The 19,125-nt window shown below is 37.8% G+C and overlaps 1 protein-coding gene across 8 annotated transcripts in view; it reads right to left on the reverse strand.

The window, feature by feature from the left end:
- The window catches only part of NSD2 (nuclear receptor binding SET domain protein 2), a 98,650-nt gene that overhangs the window by 34,608 nt on the left and 44,917 nt on the right, over positions 1 to 19,125 (reverse strand). For all 8 annotated transcript variants that reach the window (XM_050973906.1, XM_050973905.1, XM_050973910.1 and 5 more), the window contains 3 exons: positions 8,802 to 8,967; positions 4,688 to 4,854; positions 3,881 to 4,372 (listed from right to left, as the gene is read on the reverse strand). In XM_050973906.1, the coding sequence (XP_050829863.1) occupies positions 3,881 to 4,372; positions 4,688 to 4,854; positions 8,802 to 8,967 (825 nt within the window). The remainder of the gene's footprint in view (positions 1 to 3,880; positions 4,373 to 4,687; positions 4,855 to 8,801; positions 8,968 to 19,125) is intronic.

Below are 19,125 nucleotides of genomic sequence, written 5' to 3' on the forward strand. Positions count from 1 at the left end.
TCAGAGCAAAACTCATTAATCATAGAACTCAGTACAGCTAACTCAGCAGAGATTTACATAAGTTAGCATCTGATGTAACATTTTCCTGTATTGATTCATCATTTTTGTATTATGCATATGAACACTAGGAACACACAAGCTGTGCATCTTTTTTAATGTTATAAGCAGGACACATAATATCCATCAACATGGAGTTTAATAGAGTTTCTAGAAGTATATTCAACAACAAAAAAACCAAAACCAAACCAAAACAAAAAAACACACACACAAAAAAACCCCAAAAACAAACAAACAAAAAAAACCCCACTCCTTCAGTATACCCCTACTTCTACTTAAGGAAAATCAGATTTGATTAATCATACAAGTCAAAAAACTCTATGCTTGTGCAGAAATGAACAGTAAGTTTAAAAACAATCCTTCTCATCTCATTACCCAGCATTCTCCAGAATCCTATCTAAGTCATGCAACTGATACCTCAAAACCACAGAGCAAATAAAAACTAAGTCAAGAAAGCCAATTGTTCAAAGAGCAACACCATTCAACAGCACAGAAATACAATTTTTCTGGTAAGGTGAAATGCTTAAACCTGATTTCTTAAGAATTTAGGGTCTTAAAACTACACTTCCTGTTACCAAACAGGATGCAAGTGTGACTGTTGCTTTTCCAAGTGTTGAAATAGCTGCAGTACCTTCCTTCCATTCATCAGTGTCTAGTATAGAAATCCAGGCATTAATCTTTTTCCTAGTAGAGTACCAAGAATTGTCTTGTTTCTATTTGGCATAATCCACCTGCATAAGGCTTGAGGAGTAGAACTACCTTTGAAAGCCTCTACTCAATTTTGATTAAAATCCAGCAACTGGATTCACATTATTGAAAGGGAGGAACATAAACCCACAAGATATCCTCCCTTCCACATATCTCACTTCTTCAGGACATGAAATTAGCATCAATTTTGACTGTTGTCACAAATGCACAGGTCACTGTGCTCAATGAGGGCACAGAGCCTCATTTAATTCTCCAAGAAATAACTAGATTTAGTCTACATTAACATTACCTCCAGTCTCAACAAAATAAGAATAAAAATAACTTTTAGCTGACTAGCAGCACTGTGAAATGACAAGGAAAAGACACTCAGAATTCTTAGTGGTGAAGGGACCCTTGCAAATAAGGCCTCCAAGGAAAACGCTCAGTCTTCTCCAAAGTCTCCATGGTAGTGAAATTATTCCTAAATTTTCCTCACAACAGACTCAAGGCCCAAATCAATTAAAGTAAACAGTGCAGCTCTCTGCCTCTCACTTGAATGACACCTTTATCTCCAGTCAGACACTTCCCTCCAATGCTTCCTAGCCTTGTATTTTTCACAGGGGAAGCACACAATACAATAGTGCAAAATACATCTTTACTCCTTTGGTAACAGCACAAAATACTTAATGCATCACTACAAGCACAAAAGTGCTCCAAGCTTTCAGCACCTCCCTCAGGGATGTGGGAAGTGTGTATCTTAAATCATTAAAAACATACTCCAGCAGTTAAATAATAATAAAATCAAACCCATATATGAATCTCACTACCACACAGAGCCAGACTCCAAGCAAGACACAGCAGAAATGGCTCTACCTTCAAGAGAGGTATTATTAGAGGCCCCACAAGAGGAGTCTTCAGCCATTCCTTTCACTTTCATCCCTTCCCAAGACTGGGGACAGAGAGCCTCTTCTGGGTCTGTAATATTCCTTTTTTCTCAGTTTCTATACGCAAATACTAAGAAAGCCATACACTAAACTCTCCAATGCCACCAGTACAAGCAGCTCAAAACCAGGTTTGTTTCTTAGCCAACATTATCACTCTTTCTAAAGCATCAGAACATCTATAACACAACACAACAAACTCTTGGTGAAAGTCATGCAAGTTGAACCAGATAAGCTTAACAGAAGGGGACACTCCAAATCTTAGGTTAGAATCTCCACCTTCCACCAATGGCATGAACCTGCCAGTTTAGAATCAACATGAAAGGCAAAAAGCATAAATATCTAAGTTGGTGTTTCCTCACTCTGCCAGTCAAATTCCAATCAAGACAAAGGGAAGACAGGTTCATCTGATGATCAGTCAGAGGTATCTGCAGCTTTCACAACCTAGTTCTGTTCTACCCACAGAAGTGTTTCTGTACCTGTTAGAATGGATCACACATTCAGGCAGATTTGGGTTTTCATGACAGATCTTATTAAAAGGTATTCTAGGCAGAAATGGTAGGATGTCCTCTCTCTAAAAATACGTAATATTTTTAAACTTTGTGCAACACTAGCCACTATCATCAGTGAGAATTTCAAGTTTAAGAAAGTTTTTCAATTTTCTGAAATGACACTGAATAAAAAGTATTTCCTCAATTTCATATATTCTAACAGTCTGCATATTTTCCATCTATTAATTACAGTATAACCACAGTAGGGAACAAAGCCTGATAACAGGCATAGAAAACAGAAATACCAGAGACTCAGCACATCTCTTCTCTGCAAGGTGTGTTTGGCTAAGAGTCCATAAAGGCAGCCATCATCATCTCATTTCTTCCAGAGAAGCAATTGTATGTCCCTCAATATTGCAAAAGACTTCTTGCTATGCACATTGAAGGCCAAGGTAATTCCCTCTTGCAATGTCACTTACAGAAGAACTGTGAATAGAACTCATGTCTCCAACATGAGACAGATATTTTACTCACACAGCTTTTCATAATTAATATGTCAAAAACTGTGTTTAATGGTTTGGCTACAAAACCATTTCCTTTCCAGAGCCAGCAAACTGCAATGCCAATGCTTTTCTCAACTTAACCAAAGCCACTAAAAGGTTTATGTAGCACTGTGCTCATTTTCATTCTCAGTATTACCTTAAGTTTCAATGATCTAATAAGATCCCAAGTTGAACCAAACTAATTGACTTCCATCCAACAGAATCTGCTTTCCAATATTTCTTTATAAAGTTTGAACCTATTAATTATTTTCTAATACAAATATGCTATAATGAAGTCAACCATTCAGTAGCTAAAGAGTATGACAAAGTCAGCACTAACTTCCTGATCCTTCTGTGAACAACATGTAATAGTAAAAGTACAAGAAAACATAAGATATCACACTAGCTTCAGATTATGGAACAGTACTGTAAATGGAGCAAAAGGTTGTAAGGACAAAAAATGGCAAGTCCTGATTTTAAAGTAATGAGCTACACCAGCAGTAGTGCTTTTACACTTTTAAGTCTTCCTAAAAAATGCTGATAATAAGGTATTTATTTATTCTACCTTGTATTGGAGTGTAAGTGCCTCAAGAGGACCTAGTTTCTGTCCCAGAAGATTGCACACACTGACAGTGATTTTTACAAGCTTTGGTAAGCAGCTTCTTTTGAAGCTCAGCAAAAGGTGCTGGATAAGTAAATTAAGTTTTGAGGTGTTCAAAGATAAAGGAACACACAGAATCAACTGAGCCATGTCCCCAGTAAGAATGTAAAAGCTATCTACAAGTAGATTGCCATGAACAGCATAATGTTTGTTATATTTGCCTGAGCATATATGTATGCACATGTATTATATTGTACATACATTAAAGACAAAATATGGCTAATACAAAGGACTCTTGGTTTATGTGGGAAGACACTAAGACAACTTTTGCTTGAAATACAATAGCAGTTATCACCATCTCGCTTATATTGCTCACTTACATTCCCTTCTTTCTCTGTTTCTGTCTAGAATAAGATTTGTTGCAGGCATACCTTGTCAAACCCAGAATATTATGGATTGTGCAGTAATAACTAATTTTTGTTTACTAAAGTAAAGTGGTTTCTTCAAGTACAGAAATGAGAAGAGGCAATCAACAATAGTAACAGCTAAAAAGAGACTAACCTCATCTCTGTACTTCTGACAAAAGACCAAAAACTGAGATACTGCATCGCCCTTTCTGCTTCGTGGAGTAGATGCTGGAGTTTTCTTTCTATTGAGAGGGGAGCCTATCCCTCTTTTGGATTCTGCCTGTTCAGATGACTTTTGAGGAGTAGTATTCTTATCCTCCAACTGACTGCTCTCTTGCATGTCATCAGCAGCAGAGAGTTTTGATGTCCTTCTCCTCCTCTTGCTAGGAATGCCAGACTCCTTCATTGATTTCAGATTTGGAGTGGTTTCTTCATGTGAGTAGGATGACTCATCCATCTCCTCCAAGGGTTCCACAGCAATGCCAACCTCCTTTGCCACTCGAGGATTAAGGTGGGGTCTGTCCCTGACATAGATGAAGGTGTACTTGGCCTTGCGCTCCTCCACCGGCATGCCCACGGCTTCACTGGCCTGCTTCACACCCATCTCCCACTGCGGCCGCAGCTTCCCCGACACCGGCTTGAGCATCTGCAAGAGGAGACAGCCCTGTCAGCATCTGCCCACTTGTGACTGCAAATGCTGACATTAACATCAAACCATCCCAAGAGACTAACTGTCCTGCAGGTCTCTAATTCAGAGTTCAAATGGAGCTGTATTGGGTACAACTGATACCACAGATGAATCCATGACAAAGCAGAAGAGTACTGATGTTTACTGAGTAAATCATCCCACCCTTTGCATCTATAAATGAAATGTAAGACTCCTGTAAAACAAGCTGTCTTTAAGCTTTTTATAATACCTATTTATATCAGTACATCTCTGCCTGATTTGGTAACCTCTTACCTTTATTTTCTCTGCTTTAGTGAGGGCTTGTCTTGCACTCTCTTGGCATAATTGTTCAAACTGGTCTTTTTCTTTGAAGGGCACCAAGCTCTTCTCAAATATCCAGGCTCGTTCTGGGGCATCTCCAAAAAACTGAACGTGATATTGACGAAAACTCTTCTTCTGTCCTGAAAATTAAAAAAACCCACATGTATTTAAGATACAAACTCTGGTAAGCCCCTGCAGACTTGAAGTGTGTAAGCTGTTAAAGTTGCCATAACAAAAGCACAGAAAAACTGGATAACCTTTCAAAAACCCACTTAAATCAGTCTGAAAGTCTCTGAAAGATAATGTATGAAGTCTGACCCAAAAGCTCAATAGTTTAATTCCTAGCAAGAACATGCTTGCCTAAATTAACTCAAGGTTACAATCACCTGCCAATTTCCCATGTATATTAACTTTACATGTAGGTCTGGGTGTTTCTGAAAATGAATTTAGCATTCATTTCTCAATGAACACTGAGAAAGTTCCACAGCTTGGAGAGCTTGTGCACTGAGCCCCCTCTCTACACCTCCTCAACTTTATCTTTCAATATTCTTTAACAGAGACACATACTTCATCTGGTTTTAACCCTTGCAATCATAATAATAACTTCATAATAATCAAGACTTTTCAGGAATCAAAGAAATCAATAAAGGATTTGGCTGGTGGTAGAGTGGAGGAATAAGAGTACAATTTTGACATCTAAATAAGCATTTTTTCTTCTAAAACTAAAAATATTCCCTTTTTTCCCCTAGAAAAACAAGAGGAACATTGTCTCACTGTGGCACAATACAGGCATACAACCTTTCCCTTTCCAAGGTCTCAGCTATTTTACAGAGAAGGGGGAAGAAACCACTTTCAAAACTCATCAAAGGGTTCATAGTTAACAATGAATTTCTCAAAGGCCGAGGTAAGAGATCACACTTAAGATGTCCTCTAACACCTTGTTCATTAGAACTTGCAGGTTTGCTAAGTGTTCAAATTATGGTCTTGTTTAAAAATAGAAAAGGTTTTAACCTGCACTTCTGTGTTTGCAAATTCAATCCTGCTAGATCAAAAATGCTCCCTACAGTACCCGTGGTTCCTCCAGTGTCACCACACCAGTTTGTCCAAGACATAGACTGGGCAGCAGACAAACTCAGGGAGGGATGGACACCCAGAAGGTAAAAAGAAGAGCCACAATTCTGTGGCAGGTGACTTCAAACTAGGTCTAGATTCCATTAGGAATCCCATTATTCATACACTGCATGTCTTCAGGCTTAAGTCACCAAAGAGACCTAGTTGACTGCTTCATGCTCTATTTTTGGGGTTCCTAAAGCTAGAAAGAACTTTCTTTTTATGGTGATGATTATTTTAATAGGGGATTAATCTTGTAAAATATGGAAAGGTAATATGAAATCAACCTAGTTAATGGTATGGACAAAAATTTTAATATGTGCATGTAATGTTTTGTAACAATTACAAACTTACACTATATACAAAAACATCTATGAGTACTACAAGAATTATAATGACTCATCTGAGATCAGATATGAGAATCTAGAGGAAGGACAGAGGGAAAGTCTTGGGATTGTAACCATCACACATTCAATCAGTAGTCTAACATACATTCCAGTGTTGTGTAGTCAGGAACAATTCTCTTGCACAGCTTTGTGCTTATCAAGAAAATGTTTAAGTAGTGACTACAGAGCTCTTGTGACAATCTCAAATCTGTCTATTTTACCAGGATACCCTGGCTGCATAAGAGATGCCACAGCCTAGGTTTCCAACCTCCTGTAAAGATCTGCCAAGAGCCCACTTGCCAAGCAGGCAGGCACTGTGCTCCTTTTGCACTGCAATGCTGGACAGCTGTAACTGCCTAATTAAGGAGACTCAGTAATAGTGCCTGCCACTAGAGTCACAAACCTAGTGGTCAATCTTCAGGTATCCTCTCAGAGTTGAATTTGCACCAATGCTCCTGGATAAAAGAATGGCATTCATTTGTGACCCCATTTCTCTTCACAGAGAAAAGCAAGGCAGAACTTCCCAAGGATTTTCTGGGATTCACATTCCCTGAACCTCAGAGAAAGAAAAAACAATTCTTACCTCATTTACTGCTCCTGTGTTTTGGAACAAGTGGAATGCATTGTGGAAGATTGTTTACCTGAAGGGAATTGGTAATTGGATTCTGGTGTGAGTGTTTTGATTTACTGACCAATTGAATCCATGTGTGTGTTGGGACTGTTGGCTGACAGTCACCAGATTCTGGGCAGTTTTGTTAGGTTGAGTGCTTGTGCAGTTTCAGTTTAGATGCAGTGTAATACAGTATAAAATAGTATAGTATAATAAAGTAATTGATTAGCCTTCTGAAAGCAATGGAGTAAGATGCATCATTTCTCCCCATCGTTGGGGTTGTCTTGATTTTCTGATATTCATTAAAGGTTGTTACATAGGCAAACTTAATTTTTGGCCCACAGAATCCTGAAACAACTCATTGTTGGCAGTTTGGGAGAGTGCTCTGGGAACCCACCACTTCCCTGCTGCTTCTCTGTATCTGAGCATCTGTGGTTGACCACAGCCAGAGACAGGATATTCAGTGAGATGGAGCTTTAGCCAGACTCAGCACAGACTTTCTTACACAAAAATGTACTTCCCACAAGTTGAAAGCTATTAATTTTTATTAAGCCTAATCAGCTGGAATGATCAAATGAAGGAGCAACATCCAGAAATTCAGACTACTTATAAGCACTTGATCCTAAGCCTAGAAATGAGAAATACAGAGACATAGCTCAGTGTTTCTAAAACTCCCTGAAAAAAGACCTTTTCTTTTTGCAAGAAGAGACTTTTGATAGTGCCTAAATAATAAAGAGTAGGTGGAAGGTAAGACTGGAAATACCTACTGACAAAAATACACACATAAGAATGCACTTAGCAGTCAGGATGGCTGCTCAGACCCTGACTAAACACCTCAAGGAAAAGGAAGGCCCAAATCAACTCCAGAGCAAATATGAGAAATCACCATCATTCCCATCACTTCAAAGAGAGGGAAATTAACACTACAAAGTCCGTGGGCCCTTCTTTCTGTTCTTGCTCCACAGGCTGCATTCAGACACTTGGTACTGGGTTTTCCTGGGTCTGTTTCTACACTTTCTGATAAAGATGCACCACCAAGATTCTGGATAATGAATATAACCTTGCTCCTTTCAAGGAACAGAGCAATTGCTAGGAACAAGTACACAGCTCTACTACTCTCAAAATCCATCTCTTTATGTCATAACAGACCTAATAATCCAAAGAGTAAAAGTGACAGGGACTGCCCGATCCAAACTCTGAAAGACTGCAACAAGGAAAATTTATTTGAGGAGTCTATAATAATCATTCCAACAACTGCATTAAGAATGCTTGAAAGTGTTCTTAAGAAGCCATTTAGTTTTCTACCAATTTTGAATCTAGCTATAATCCTAGAGATATTAATTCAATTTGTTCTAAAAACCTCCTATGAATGAGATCAGACCACTTCTCTGGGCAATCCATCCCAATGCCTCACTCCTTTCAGCCCTTCCAACTATTTCTTAATATGTAGTTTAAATATTTATTGCTACTAAAGCCTCAAAAAGTTGCAGGTATCAGAACAGAGAACAAAGGTGCAAATGAGATTAAGAAATTGTACAGATTCATTCCTAAAAATTACATTAACACTTGGTAGTTCCTGCATTTAAAATCAACCAGAATTGTCTGTAGGGATCAGTACTGACTCTATGAATCAGAGAAAATTTAGCTGCCTAAATTATGGATTGCTTCATCAGAAATATTCAATTCCCATCAGCTTTAATAAAATCTTTAGCCTGTATGAATTTACCAAGCAGCTCCACAGAAACAATGAAAAACACTGTTAGGTTTGGGTTTTTTCTTTTTTTAAGAAGACTCCACACAGTCTGACAGCTCACAATTTTGGTATCTTTCAGAGAACACATGAGTTAAAAGACAGACTGCTATATGCTCAAGAATAGCATTTACATGATTTTAACATTCCTGCTGACAACAAGTTGCTAATCAGAACAGAATTTTTGCAAAGCAGTAATTTTGTACACCTGAAGAAATCTGAATTACATACCTTTTAGTTTAGTGTAGGCATGGAGAACAGGATCAGCAGAAACCATACATGGCCACCATGGGAAACCAGACACTTTAGACCACACTAGATCTCCTATATTATACTTCAACAGATGGACTTTCTCCTCTTTGATGGTACTTTGAGTTTGATCTCTCTTAGCAGGACCCTTAAAAAGAAAAAAAGAAAAGCCAAACTGATAATCTTTTTTTCAGATATGCATCAGGGGTAATAAAAGAAGTAACATAAGAAATAGTTCATAAGAACAAAGTGCTGTCATGTTTGCTAGTAAACAATAATTGCATTTCATGTGTAATGAAAACCTTAAAGTTTAAGTCATAGCTTTTGTTCTCTAACAGTGAAAAAAAATCCACATTCCAGTTACAGTTTTGTTTTTAATTAGAAATATTGGCAAGTAAGCTGTGGTTTACCTTTATCTTTTCAAATAACTTCTGAGAGACCATCAGGAAGGCTTAATTTGATTTCAAATACGTTACCTGAGCACTGGATGTAGATGTGGAAAAGTCAACCTCCCTGTGTATTGAACATTTTTAATCAAGTTAAGTGCTATACACACAAATGTACTATTAGATTAAAAAAACCCACAAAGTCAAAAAACCAAAACCAAACAAAACCCCCAGACTAGAACAGACTGAAATACTGTCTTTATGTTTGAATAGAGACTACAAAACCAACCAGTTTTAAAACCTCAAGCCCTCCATCTTTCAGCTGTTTTTTCACATACTGAGAACTTGTAACATGAACCATTCCCCACATACTTTTGTGAATTTTTTTCTGTTCCAGTTGTAACAGTGAAAGTTTGTGAGTGCTCCATTGATGCTGTAAAGCTATTTTAGCTTTTGGAAAACAATTACAGAACTATTTCCACTTCAAGGGATAGATTTAGCTACAAGGGTGTTTCATGTCCCCCTATGACAGACTCATTTTTACTGCATAGCAAAGTTCAGCAACACAGACATCTATTCACCAACTAAAACCATTTCACAGAGTTAGCTGCATTTTGTCTCTTTGGCTTCATCTGTTCTATTTGATATAAACAGACTGCACCTTTATCTAGGTAAGCATTAACTCTGTAAAAAAGCACAGAAGCTATCTCATTACAGACCTATCACATATTTTATAAAATCACGTATTTTGAATCTCCTTTTCAATTTTCTAATAGTAAATTTATATGCAACATCTATAATTCATGTTGTATAATACCAGCTCATTATTCAGAAGGCAGTTAAAATTAATTAAAAGTGGCAAGAGGAAAGAAGACAGTTAAGAGAGCAAAAATCTAGAATTCAGAAACAAGTACTTGGAGCATTATGCTGAATCAGAGTAGGTCACTTTACCTTGTACATATTTTCAAATCCAGCAAATACTCCCTTAAGTAATTACACATTATACTCCAAACACAATAAACTAAAATCTTTGATGTGCTGCAACTGCATAGAGATTTATTTGCCATTCAAACACAGAGAGGTACAACCAGTCAAAACCCCTAAAACTCAACGTACTCAGAAATCCATTTCTCAAAGCTTTTAAAACTCTGCTTGGTAAACATACATGAAGCCATGTCCTCTGATTGCTAGGGACAATTACTCATCCATGATTCAGCTTTTCTGGTTCATGTGACTCCAGCTAGAGCTACATTCCCATGTCTCAAGGTTTTTGGCTCCCTGAGGATTCTCTAAGACTGTCAGAAAACCCCTCCTGCCAGCTTGCCTCAAGTCCAGCATTCTCAACAGACCTAAAAGATTCCAAGCAGATGTGAAAAATCAAATGCTCTTTCTAGCAGTTAAACATGATGTGAAAAGTTATGCTTAAAAGCCAAGAATTAAGAAGCCCATATGTCAGGGGCAGGTCTGGAGAAACATTAATCCTAACACAAGAAACCAACCTCAGCATTTCGGCTGAAGAGGTACGATGGAATTTTTTTTCAATGAATCAACTTTTCAGAAATGTGAAAGTTACTCAGGAGCCTGAAACTCATTTTTAATTTATGACTCCCTGTATTCTTCAGAAAGTGCAACTAAGCTACAAAGATTTATGACTCTAGTCTGAGAGGGAGCTGGCTGGAATAATGAAAAGGCTCTAGCAGTGCTTCTAACTGCAGCATAATATAAAAGGGGGGGGCAGTACAGGGGTGAATATCACATTCCAGTGTGTCTACAAGCACTTCACAAAATTTTAGAAATGCCCAGAATTCTTTTACTATACTGGATCATGATAAAAAACTTGAAAATGACAGGCTCTGACAAAACCTGCAAGGTTTATCTGTGGTGGGCTTGATGTGCTGATGTTTTTTTCTATTGATAAAACATTCATACGTTAAAAGAATGGCAAAATACAGCACAGCATTGGATATCCATGGAGCTCTCATATGAGATTTTTAAGAAGTCTATAGAAAATATCACCACTTGCTCACTTCCACCTTACTTTCCCACACCATTCTGGCTTAGTTTGATTTTCTCATTCTGGGAATTGCTCTGATGTATTCCATAGGTATCTCAACAGTAAACAATGAGGTGCAATTCCTGGCATGCACTTTGGACACGCAGCTGTAGGACACCAACAGTTTATTCAATACTCCCTCTCAGAAACATTTCTGCCAACCAAATGCAGTCACATGTATAGATTTTACAGTCATATGTATAGATTTTACTTCAGTATCCAGGTAGGGTTATTTCAATTATTAATGTGAGGGGGGAAAGAAATAATATCTGAACAAATCTGCCACCCAATCCCCTCTTGGTATCTCTCTTCTCATACACTGAGGACTGAAGCTCCTTTTAAGACACTTGTATTCTCTGCATTTTTAAAGAATAGGAGATCACTGTCAAGTTACAAAGTGGTATAGAAGAAAGGTAATTTGGCTTGCAGTTTCTTTTTCCTCCCAAAGCTGTTTAGGGAAGTCTGAACTCATAACAGTATGTGGTCAGCCAGCACAGGGCATCTGAGTGCACCCATGAAGATGGAGAAGCAGGACCAGAAGCACAGTCTTGGGGGGGGGGGTGTGAATGCAGGGAAGAAGAATGCAGGGATCATCTCCTCCTCCAGGCCTGACCAATTCTTCCTGTGGTGACACTTAAGCAAACAAATTAAGATGGGTAAGTCCTAGTTTAGAACTGTAAAGAAAGGGAAGATCACACAAAATCAAACTCATTTCTAATACCTTCCCCTCAAATTATGGCTCCTTTGTGTCTTTTTCATGACTTCTTTTTTCTTGCAATTGTTCTCACTTGTAATTAGATCTCCTACCCATTACTGCCAGCAGCCTCCCTGTGCTGCAGAGGAGCCCAGAACACCCTCTGGTTCTGTCACTGCTAAGTAAGTCTGGAGTGCCCTGCATATGCCCCATCCCATTAATTTGAACTGCAGTTTTGCCAGAATTAAAACCATTTAATTTAAGAACTTCTTTAACCTTTCCATCCTTAATTACAGGCAAGCTCTGCAGCCTGAGGAACAACCCCCTCAGTCACCCTAGCCCCAAACTTTAAACCAGCTACATTAAGCATTAGAAGGAAACAGCTTGGGATCAGAGTTCATTCCTTTTCTACTTTAAGGAATTTGAGGATTTTGTTCCCCTTTCAAACAGGAGACTGCAGAGAATTCACAGAGATGGGCAGTGCTGAGGTGGAGGTGATGACTCCCACACAGACTAATCCTAACACAGGATACACAAACCATTCCACAGGCTTTGCACTACTCAGGATGGCAGGCACAGAAATTCCTGACTTTCTGGAGTAATGAAACAATTGCTTGGGAAGGCAGCTAGATGGATTTCAAGTTTATTTTGTCCAGGAGGATGTGGAGTGTGAAAATTGATTAAGTCCTTTACAGCAACTGAGTTTCCCTTTGAGAAATTATGACTAGAGGAGAAGCAGCATCCTCAAAAACTCATCTGGGCCAGCAGCTGCATTTGGCTGAGAAGAACTGAAAAATAAAACAAAAATTGAACATGCCTTTCCTCTTTCCTTAAAATATGACAGATTTGTTTGTCATTCCCTCAGCACTTTCACAGGAAAGAGTGACAGGCAGATTGACAAGAATTCATAACACTGCTGTCAGCATTCTACCAGCCCAAAGAAGTGGTTTGACCATAGAAAACACCACTAGTTTTTAATTAACTTTGGCTACATTTGCTCAAAAAAATCCAATCAACTTCCATTTAGTTCTAATCTGCCTGAATATGATGAGACAAGAACACACCATGAATAACAGGTCATTTCAAAGCTCTAAAGTATCTTTAAATGACCAAAACCAAACTCATTTAAGGACAGCATCTTTACTGCATTGAGAGCTTTAGGTTTGTTTGTAGACTCTGCTATGAAAACACCAAGATGAGTGTTTAGTAAACAAGGGAGAAAGATAGTTTTTTAAAAAAACACCCAGAAGGCTTATTAGGTGGTGTCAGATTGAAATTACTTTATCTCTTTAAAAAGTACACAGTGGTGTATTGTGTATATTTCAGCTATTCTGTGTGTATATGCTCATGTGTAAGGAATTATAGCCCTTCAAAATTATTGCAAATTACCTTGAGAATCAAAGAACTACTACTTCACTATATAAACTTGAAAAGCTATAGAAATCATTAAACAAACCTCCTCTGCTAATTGTCACAAAGGGATTATACAAAGAACAATGCTGAAAACTGGTGAAGTTCTCACATCTTCACAACATCACAAGAATTTAATATTGGACAAAAAAAGTATGAAGCATTAAGACAAGTGAAGACAGCAAATGCTCTTTGCTGTGCAATGTAGCTAGGAAGTACATATTGAACAGCTTAAGCTGCAGATATTTGGTATTTCCGTTTTCATTTTCAATTCAGTTTCACTCTGTACCAGAGAACTTCCACTTTCACTATAGCAGAGAGCCCTGCTACAAACACAGACTGCTGGAGGTCCAGCTGCAGGCCAGGAGAAAAACAAAGCTCACATTACAAAGAAACTAAACCGAAGTAACCAAGGCCCCTAAACAGAGTATCTACAATTGAAATGTATTTTGTATTGAAGTTAGAACACGCAAACTTAGTCAAACCTCTATCTTTCCTATGGAAAAAGATAAGATTTACTATGGAAAAAGCAAAGCTTGGTTGCTGACCAAACCCACATTATTTTTCTCTTCCTGCTATCTACTTGTGCTGTGCTTTGTCAGCCAGAACTCCTACTGCCTCTCATGATCCTGTGTAATGAAAATAAAAGTGAAAATGTTTTGTTTTGTCTTCCCTGTCTATCAGCACAGATGGAGAACTAAGGAAATGGTAGCAGAAAAAACTTCATTCCTTTCAGAGGTTCAGGAGAGGTGGTTGGTGTGTTGGAGAAGAGAGCAACAGAACAGAAAATATTTTTGTAATATTTTACTGCTTGAATTCCCCAACAACTAAGGGCATTATAAACTAAAAAAACAACAAACCAAAGTAACAGGACAACAATCCCATGCCTTCCTTCTTCAAAAAAACCACCATAACAATTATGTTCTTAGAAAATCTCTTGCCTCGTGAAAAAATCAGGAATTTCATATGCCAAAAGACAAATCCACATTCAGTCTTCAGCCCAAGGCACCCAGGGACACAGGCATTGTCCCCAAGAGTGACACCCTGTCATCCCACAGTGAAATTGCTGCTTCTCACTCTGTGACTGGGGACAAAAATCTCATTAACTCAAAACACTTCAAACCCCACAACTACAACTATAGCTGATCAAAAAAAAGCAGTGCAAACTCCTCTCTATGTACTATTGCTTCAAATAAAAAATGTGGCAACTTAAATCTCATTCTATGTGATTCTGCCTATATAAAAAATTACAGTATCCTCACAACCCTAACTGCTTAAGTGGTTTTAAATTTTTAAAAAATATTATAATTCACACATTATAGTGAATCTGTCTATGTCCAAAGGGCCTGAGAGGACCTATGTTTATTCAGGTATCTCCCACATTCTAGGATGTAGGGGAGTATATTCAGATAGTAAATGACAAATAACTGAACACATTAAGACTAAAACTGAAGTTTTTTTCACTTGTTATATTCTGTTCACTTTGTAATGGAAGAATGCTGTGCAATCAGATACTTACAAACCCCTGCCTGCAGAGAGAGTGTTTCAGGCAGAAGAGTAAAGAGTAAACCAGAACCTCACAAGATTAAGGAAAATTGTGGAATTATTACTACAAAAAAGAGAAGGATGAGGAAACAAAGAAAGAAGCAATGAACTGGCAAAGTTTTATGTTCCATCTTCAGTAAAACAGAAGAGGACACTACAACAGAGCATTCAAAAGACTGCAGCTCCCAAAAGGCCATTGCAGCCATATCTGCACAATTAAATCTGCAACAACATCATAAAATATACAGTGAGGTAAAGACTGCTGAGGGGGAAGAGCACATGAAATGTCTACATCAGAACAGAAAAGCAAACAAACTCTATTCTGCATTCACTTGTTAAGTTTTCCAGATTTGTAATTGTTTTATATCAAACTAGAGATTTAACTAAAATCTTCCAATTCAATTTTGAGAGCAATTACATTAAATGTATTTATTTCCTCAAGTTATCCTTCATTTTCTTCTATTACTAACCACTTACTTAATTTCTTCTATCACTAAAAGGGAGTCAAATCTGACAGTGTGAAAAATTAAGTTTGCAGAAGACAGTATATTTTTATTCTCCTGCCACAACCCAGATTATTTTTTTCCCCTCAACATGCTTAGATGGTAAAGCTATAAAATAATGTCAAAAAATGCTGAAGAAAATCACTGCAGATCTGAAAACTCTTCTGTGCTGGCTGAAGCTGTTTGAACCACATATTAAGTTTTACCACAATGGGTTTGTTTCCTTGTTTCTTCCCACAAACTCATCTAAAGCAGATAGTGAACAGCAGGCTGAGTATCACCATGCAGGACCCTTCTCTCCAGGAGGGAAGGCAAACAAAAGACAAAATTAATTTAAGTTTAGACAGGGATCTATGTTTTTTTCAGCATGTAGGTGGTGGATTTTAAAACAAGACAGAAGTTCAAATTTGTCTTTCAAATCAAGCAGTAAACTCGTGGTTCCATTTCAATTTTTTTTTTTTTTCTGGCTTTGGTTCCCTCATTAACAAGTCTCTAGCAGATGAGAAAATTCCATTTAAAAGCAAATCTGTCTACTCAAATCAGTCTTCCTTTACCCAAACACTATATAAGCAAGTATTTCAGACATAAACTTTAAATGATATTCTAGTAACTGGGACACAACTCTTCTTTCAGAGTAAAGAGCTGAAGAGAAACAGACTCAATCACTCCCAGATTCAGTAAAACGTGAGATCTGGAACACTTCCCAACCCTCAGTCTTTCTTAAAAATATGGAGATTAGTTTCTTTCAGCTGTTTTACTGAAAGAAAAACATTTTTCTGCATTTTCATTTAGATGACCTCCTAAATTTTAAGTTACTGACTTATTAATGAAAGGTTCCATGTTTCAGAAAGTTGAACTAGATGATGTTTGATCATAATGAATACACCCACCTTTTATGAGTATTAGAAAAAGATTTCTGCCTATATCCTGTGTGTCTAACCTTCACCCACCCTCAAAGGTTTAAACTTTTGATGTGGTATCTGGGTATAAAAGACAGTGTGGATACAAGATGCTACAGAAATCTGTGAAAACATAACTGCAGAGCCATGAGGAACTCTGGCATGAAAAATGATTATTTCTGAACAATTTCCATATGAACTTCACACAGGATAACAGAATGAAAGCTAAATCATCTCAGCATACCTACAGATTTTCAGAATGCCATATCCATATGTAGCTTGTTATCTGCATGTACCATGTTTCACATTCCTCAAGATCAGAATCTGTAACAGGACCTTATCTTTAGCACTCTTCTACACCCTTACAGAGTTTTCCCAAGACACTTTCTGAACAGGTATCCTCCTCCTGGCAGCTCACAGACATCCAGGACAGCATGGGTACATGTTCTGAATCCTAATATTGTCAGAAAACTGAAAAACCCGAGTCCAGACAGCACTGCCAAAAGGCCACTAGATTTACAGGACACTTCTCTGGTAGAGGCAGAGACTTATCTCTACCTTTCTTTTCATTAATAACAAGAACACTTCTGAAGGCAGCTAAGCTTAAACAGAACGAATAATTATTTGGCATAAAAGGGCTCTGTTAGTTAACTAATATTTTGACATAGTCCAAGTACTACTTTGCTTTAGAGATCAGACCTTTAAAATGAATTCCCCTACCTACAGGCAGGCACAAGAACTTTCACAGGTTCTGCTATTACATTCACCTAGCAGGTCCTCCTTTTCTACAGATAAAATATCAAATCAGTGGTTAATAAACCTGAGACAGGTGGGGGAAGACAACCAAGAAAATCCTGAACAGACAGACAATACCTTAACTTGGCAATGCTGAAGCTTATTTCTGAAACATCCCTGATTTCCAGCAATAAAAAAGTACAGAAAACCTGGGAAACCCCAACCCCATATGAATATTAAAATAGGGCAATCTTTGCAGTCCAAAATCCTGATGCATGTAACCAAAATGCTGTCAATTCCACCAGAACTAGATCCCAAATTGTTTCACTTCAAGAGCATCCACAACATACATTCAAGTTGACATTTATTTACCAAACAAACAAACCAGAAAAAATAAACAAAATCAAGCTTTTCTAGCATTAGTTGCTGCTATGAAGTAAAAAATTTCCTTCCTCACACAAGCACAGCAGGGCTTGTTTAACAAAGATATACACAAGACTCAGTTTTCCCTGTTCCAGTGAGCTTTCAAAATAGTAATTTAAAAATTTTTAAAAACAGTCCTTCTGAGAAGGGAATTGATTTCTGATTATTGACAACATACAGTGTTAGCTACTACTATTTTATGATGCATGGGAGCACAACTCCTGTAGGTACTTTAGGTATTCACAAAAAGCAAAATGTAAGTTAGCTCACTTGGATCTCTTTATTTATAATTGAAAGATGATGAGAGATGGTAATAGCAAACATAAAATTAGTGTCTGTGGACAAAGACCTCTTTTGGAGAACCTAAAGTTCATCTGCCCTACATAAAATCCACTCTAAAACAAGGAAACTTGTAAAGGAGGTTGAACCCACTGCTCCAAGACAGATCAAAATATTTTGCTTTTGCTACTTTGCCTAAGGGTTACTACAAAATCTCTTTCTTTCTTGACAGAAGGGGGCTATAAGGGCCAGAAATTACATCTGGTACAGATCACTAATGTTTCCCAAATATCTGCCTGTAAATCCATCCAAGTAACACAACCCTGAACTGCAGATCTAACTCCTTGCTACATGTGAGACTTAGACATGCATTATTTTGGTTAGGCAGAACACTGAGCAGAGCAACAGAAAGGCTAAAAAAAAAAAACCCCACCCCAAACAGTGAAACAAGCAGCAAATTCCTTGCCAAACCAACCTATAGTGGTCAATACAGGAGGAGGAAAAGGAAAAGCTGAGATTTTAAATCACTTAAATCATGACATTACCTGTGCAAAAACTGACAATAAATCTGGTCAGCTTATAAAACCAGAAACTGCCATTAATCTCTCAACACCATCTGCTGCTGACATGAAAAGGGAAGTTAGTTCTTCAAAAGATGGCTTACTCACCACTTTACTTCATCTGTCATGTCCACCATAATGCCCAAAAGACCAAAATAAAATAGGAAAAGCTCTGGAATGTACAAACCAATGATAAATATGAAAAAACGCAAGAGATGCTGACATTCTTTGAATTTGACTTGGCTACATCTGGTCAGCTCTTTTCTAGAGAAACCTGGCTCAGTGTTCAGAAGCAGTCAGGAATCAATCATATGCTAAGTATTATTCATAACGAAAAATAATGAAATTGAGGACAATATAGAAAATCATTAACGTGACACTGTATGCATTCACAAGACATTTATATTTTGAGTGTCCTCTATTGCTCTGGTTCCTTATTCTAAAATAAAACACAAGACAGCACAACCCAAAGGGCAGCACAGTGCAGAAACAGAGTAACATGAAGTAGCATTCTGGAATTGCTTTTGTAATAGGTGAAACAACAACAGTACTGGACAAGGTGAAATTCAAAACAGAGCAGGTTTGTGAGAAATCTGCACAATGACCAGTAACAGAAGTCCATGATCCCTATTCCTATTATTATGGCAGAATCTAGCAAAGCAAGTAGGCAGCAAATTGAAAAGGTGAAAGAGCTGCTTTATTGCCCTGTTACTTCATGTACTGGATGCAAAAAGCTCACACTGGCTCAAAAAGATCCCAAGGTCTCCTTCCATGAATTCAGCCATCTACAGCCATTAAATACAAAGTCACCAGCTCCAG

Source organism: Serinus canaria, chromosome 4, assembly GCF_022539315.1.
Source record: "Serinus canaria isolate serCan28SL12 chromosome 4, serCan2020, whole genome shotgun sequence".
NCBI classification, from domain to species: domain Eukaryota; kingdom Metazoa; phylum Chordata; class Aves; order Passeriformes; family Fringillidae; genus Serinus; species Serinus canaria.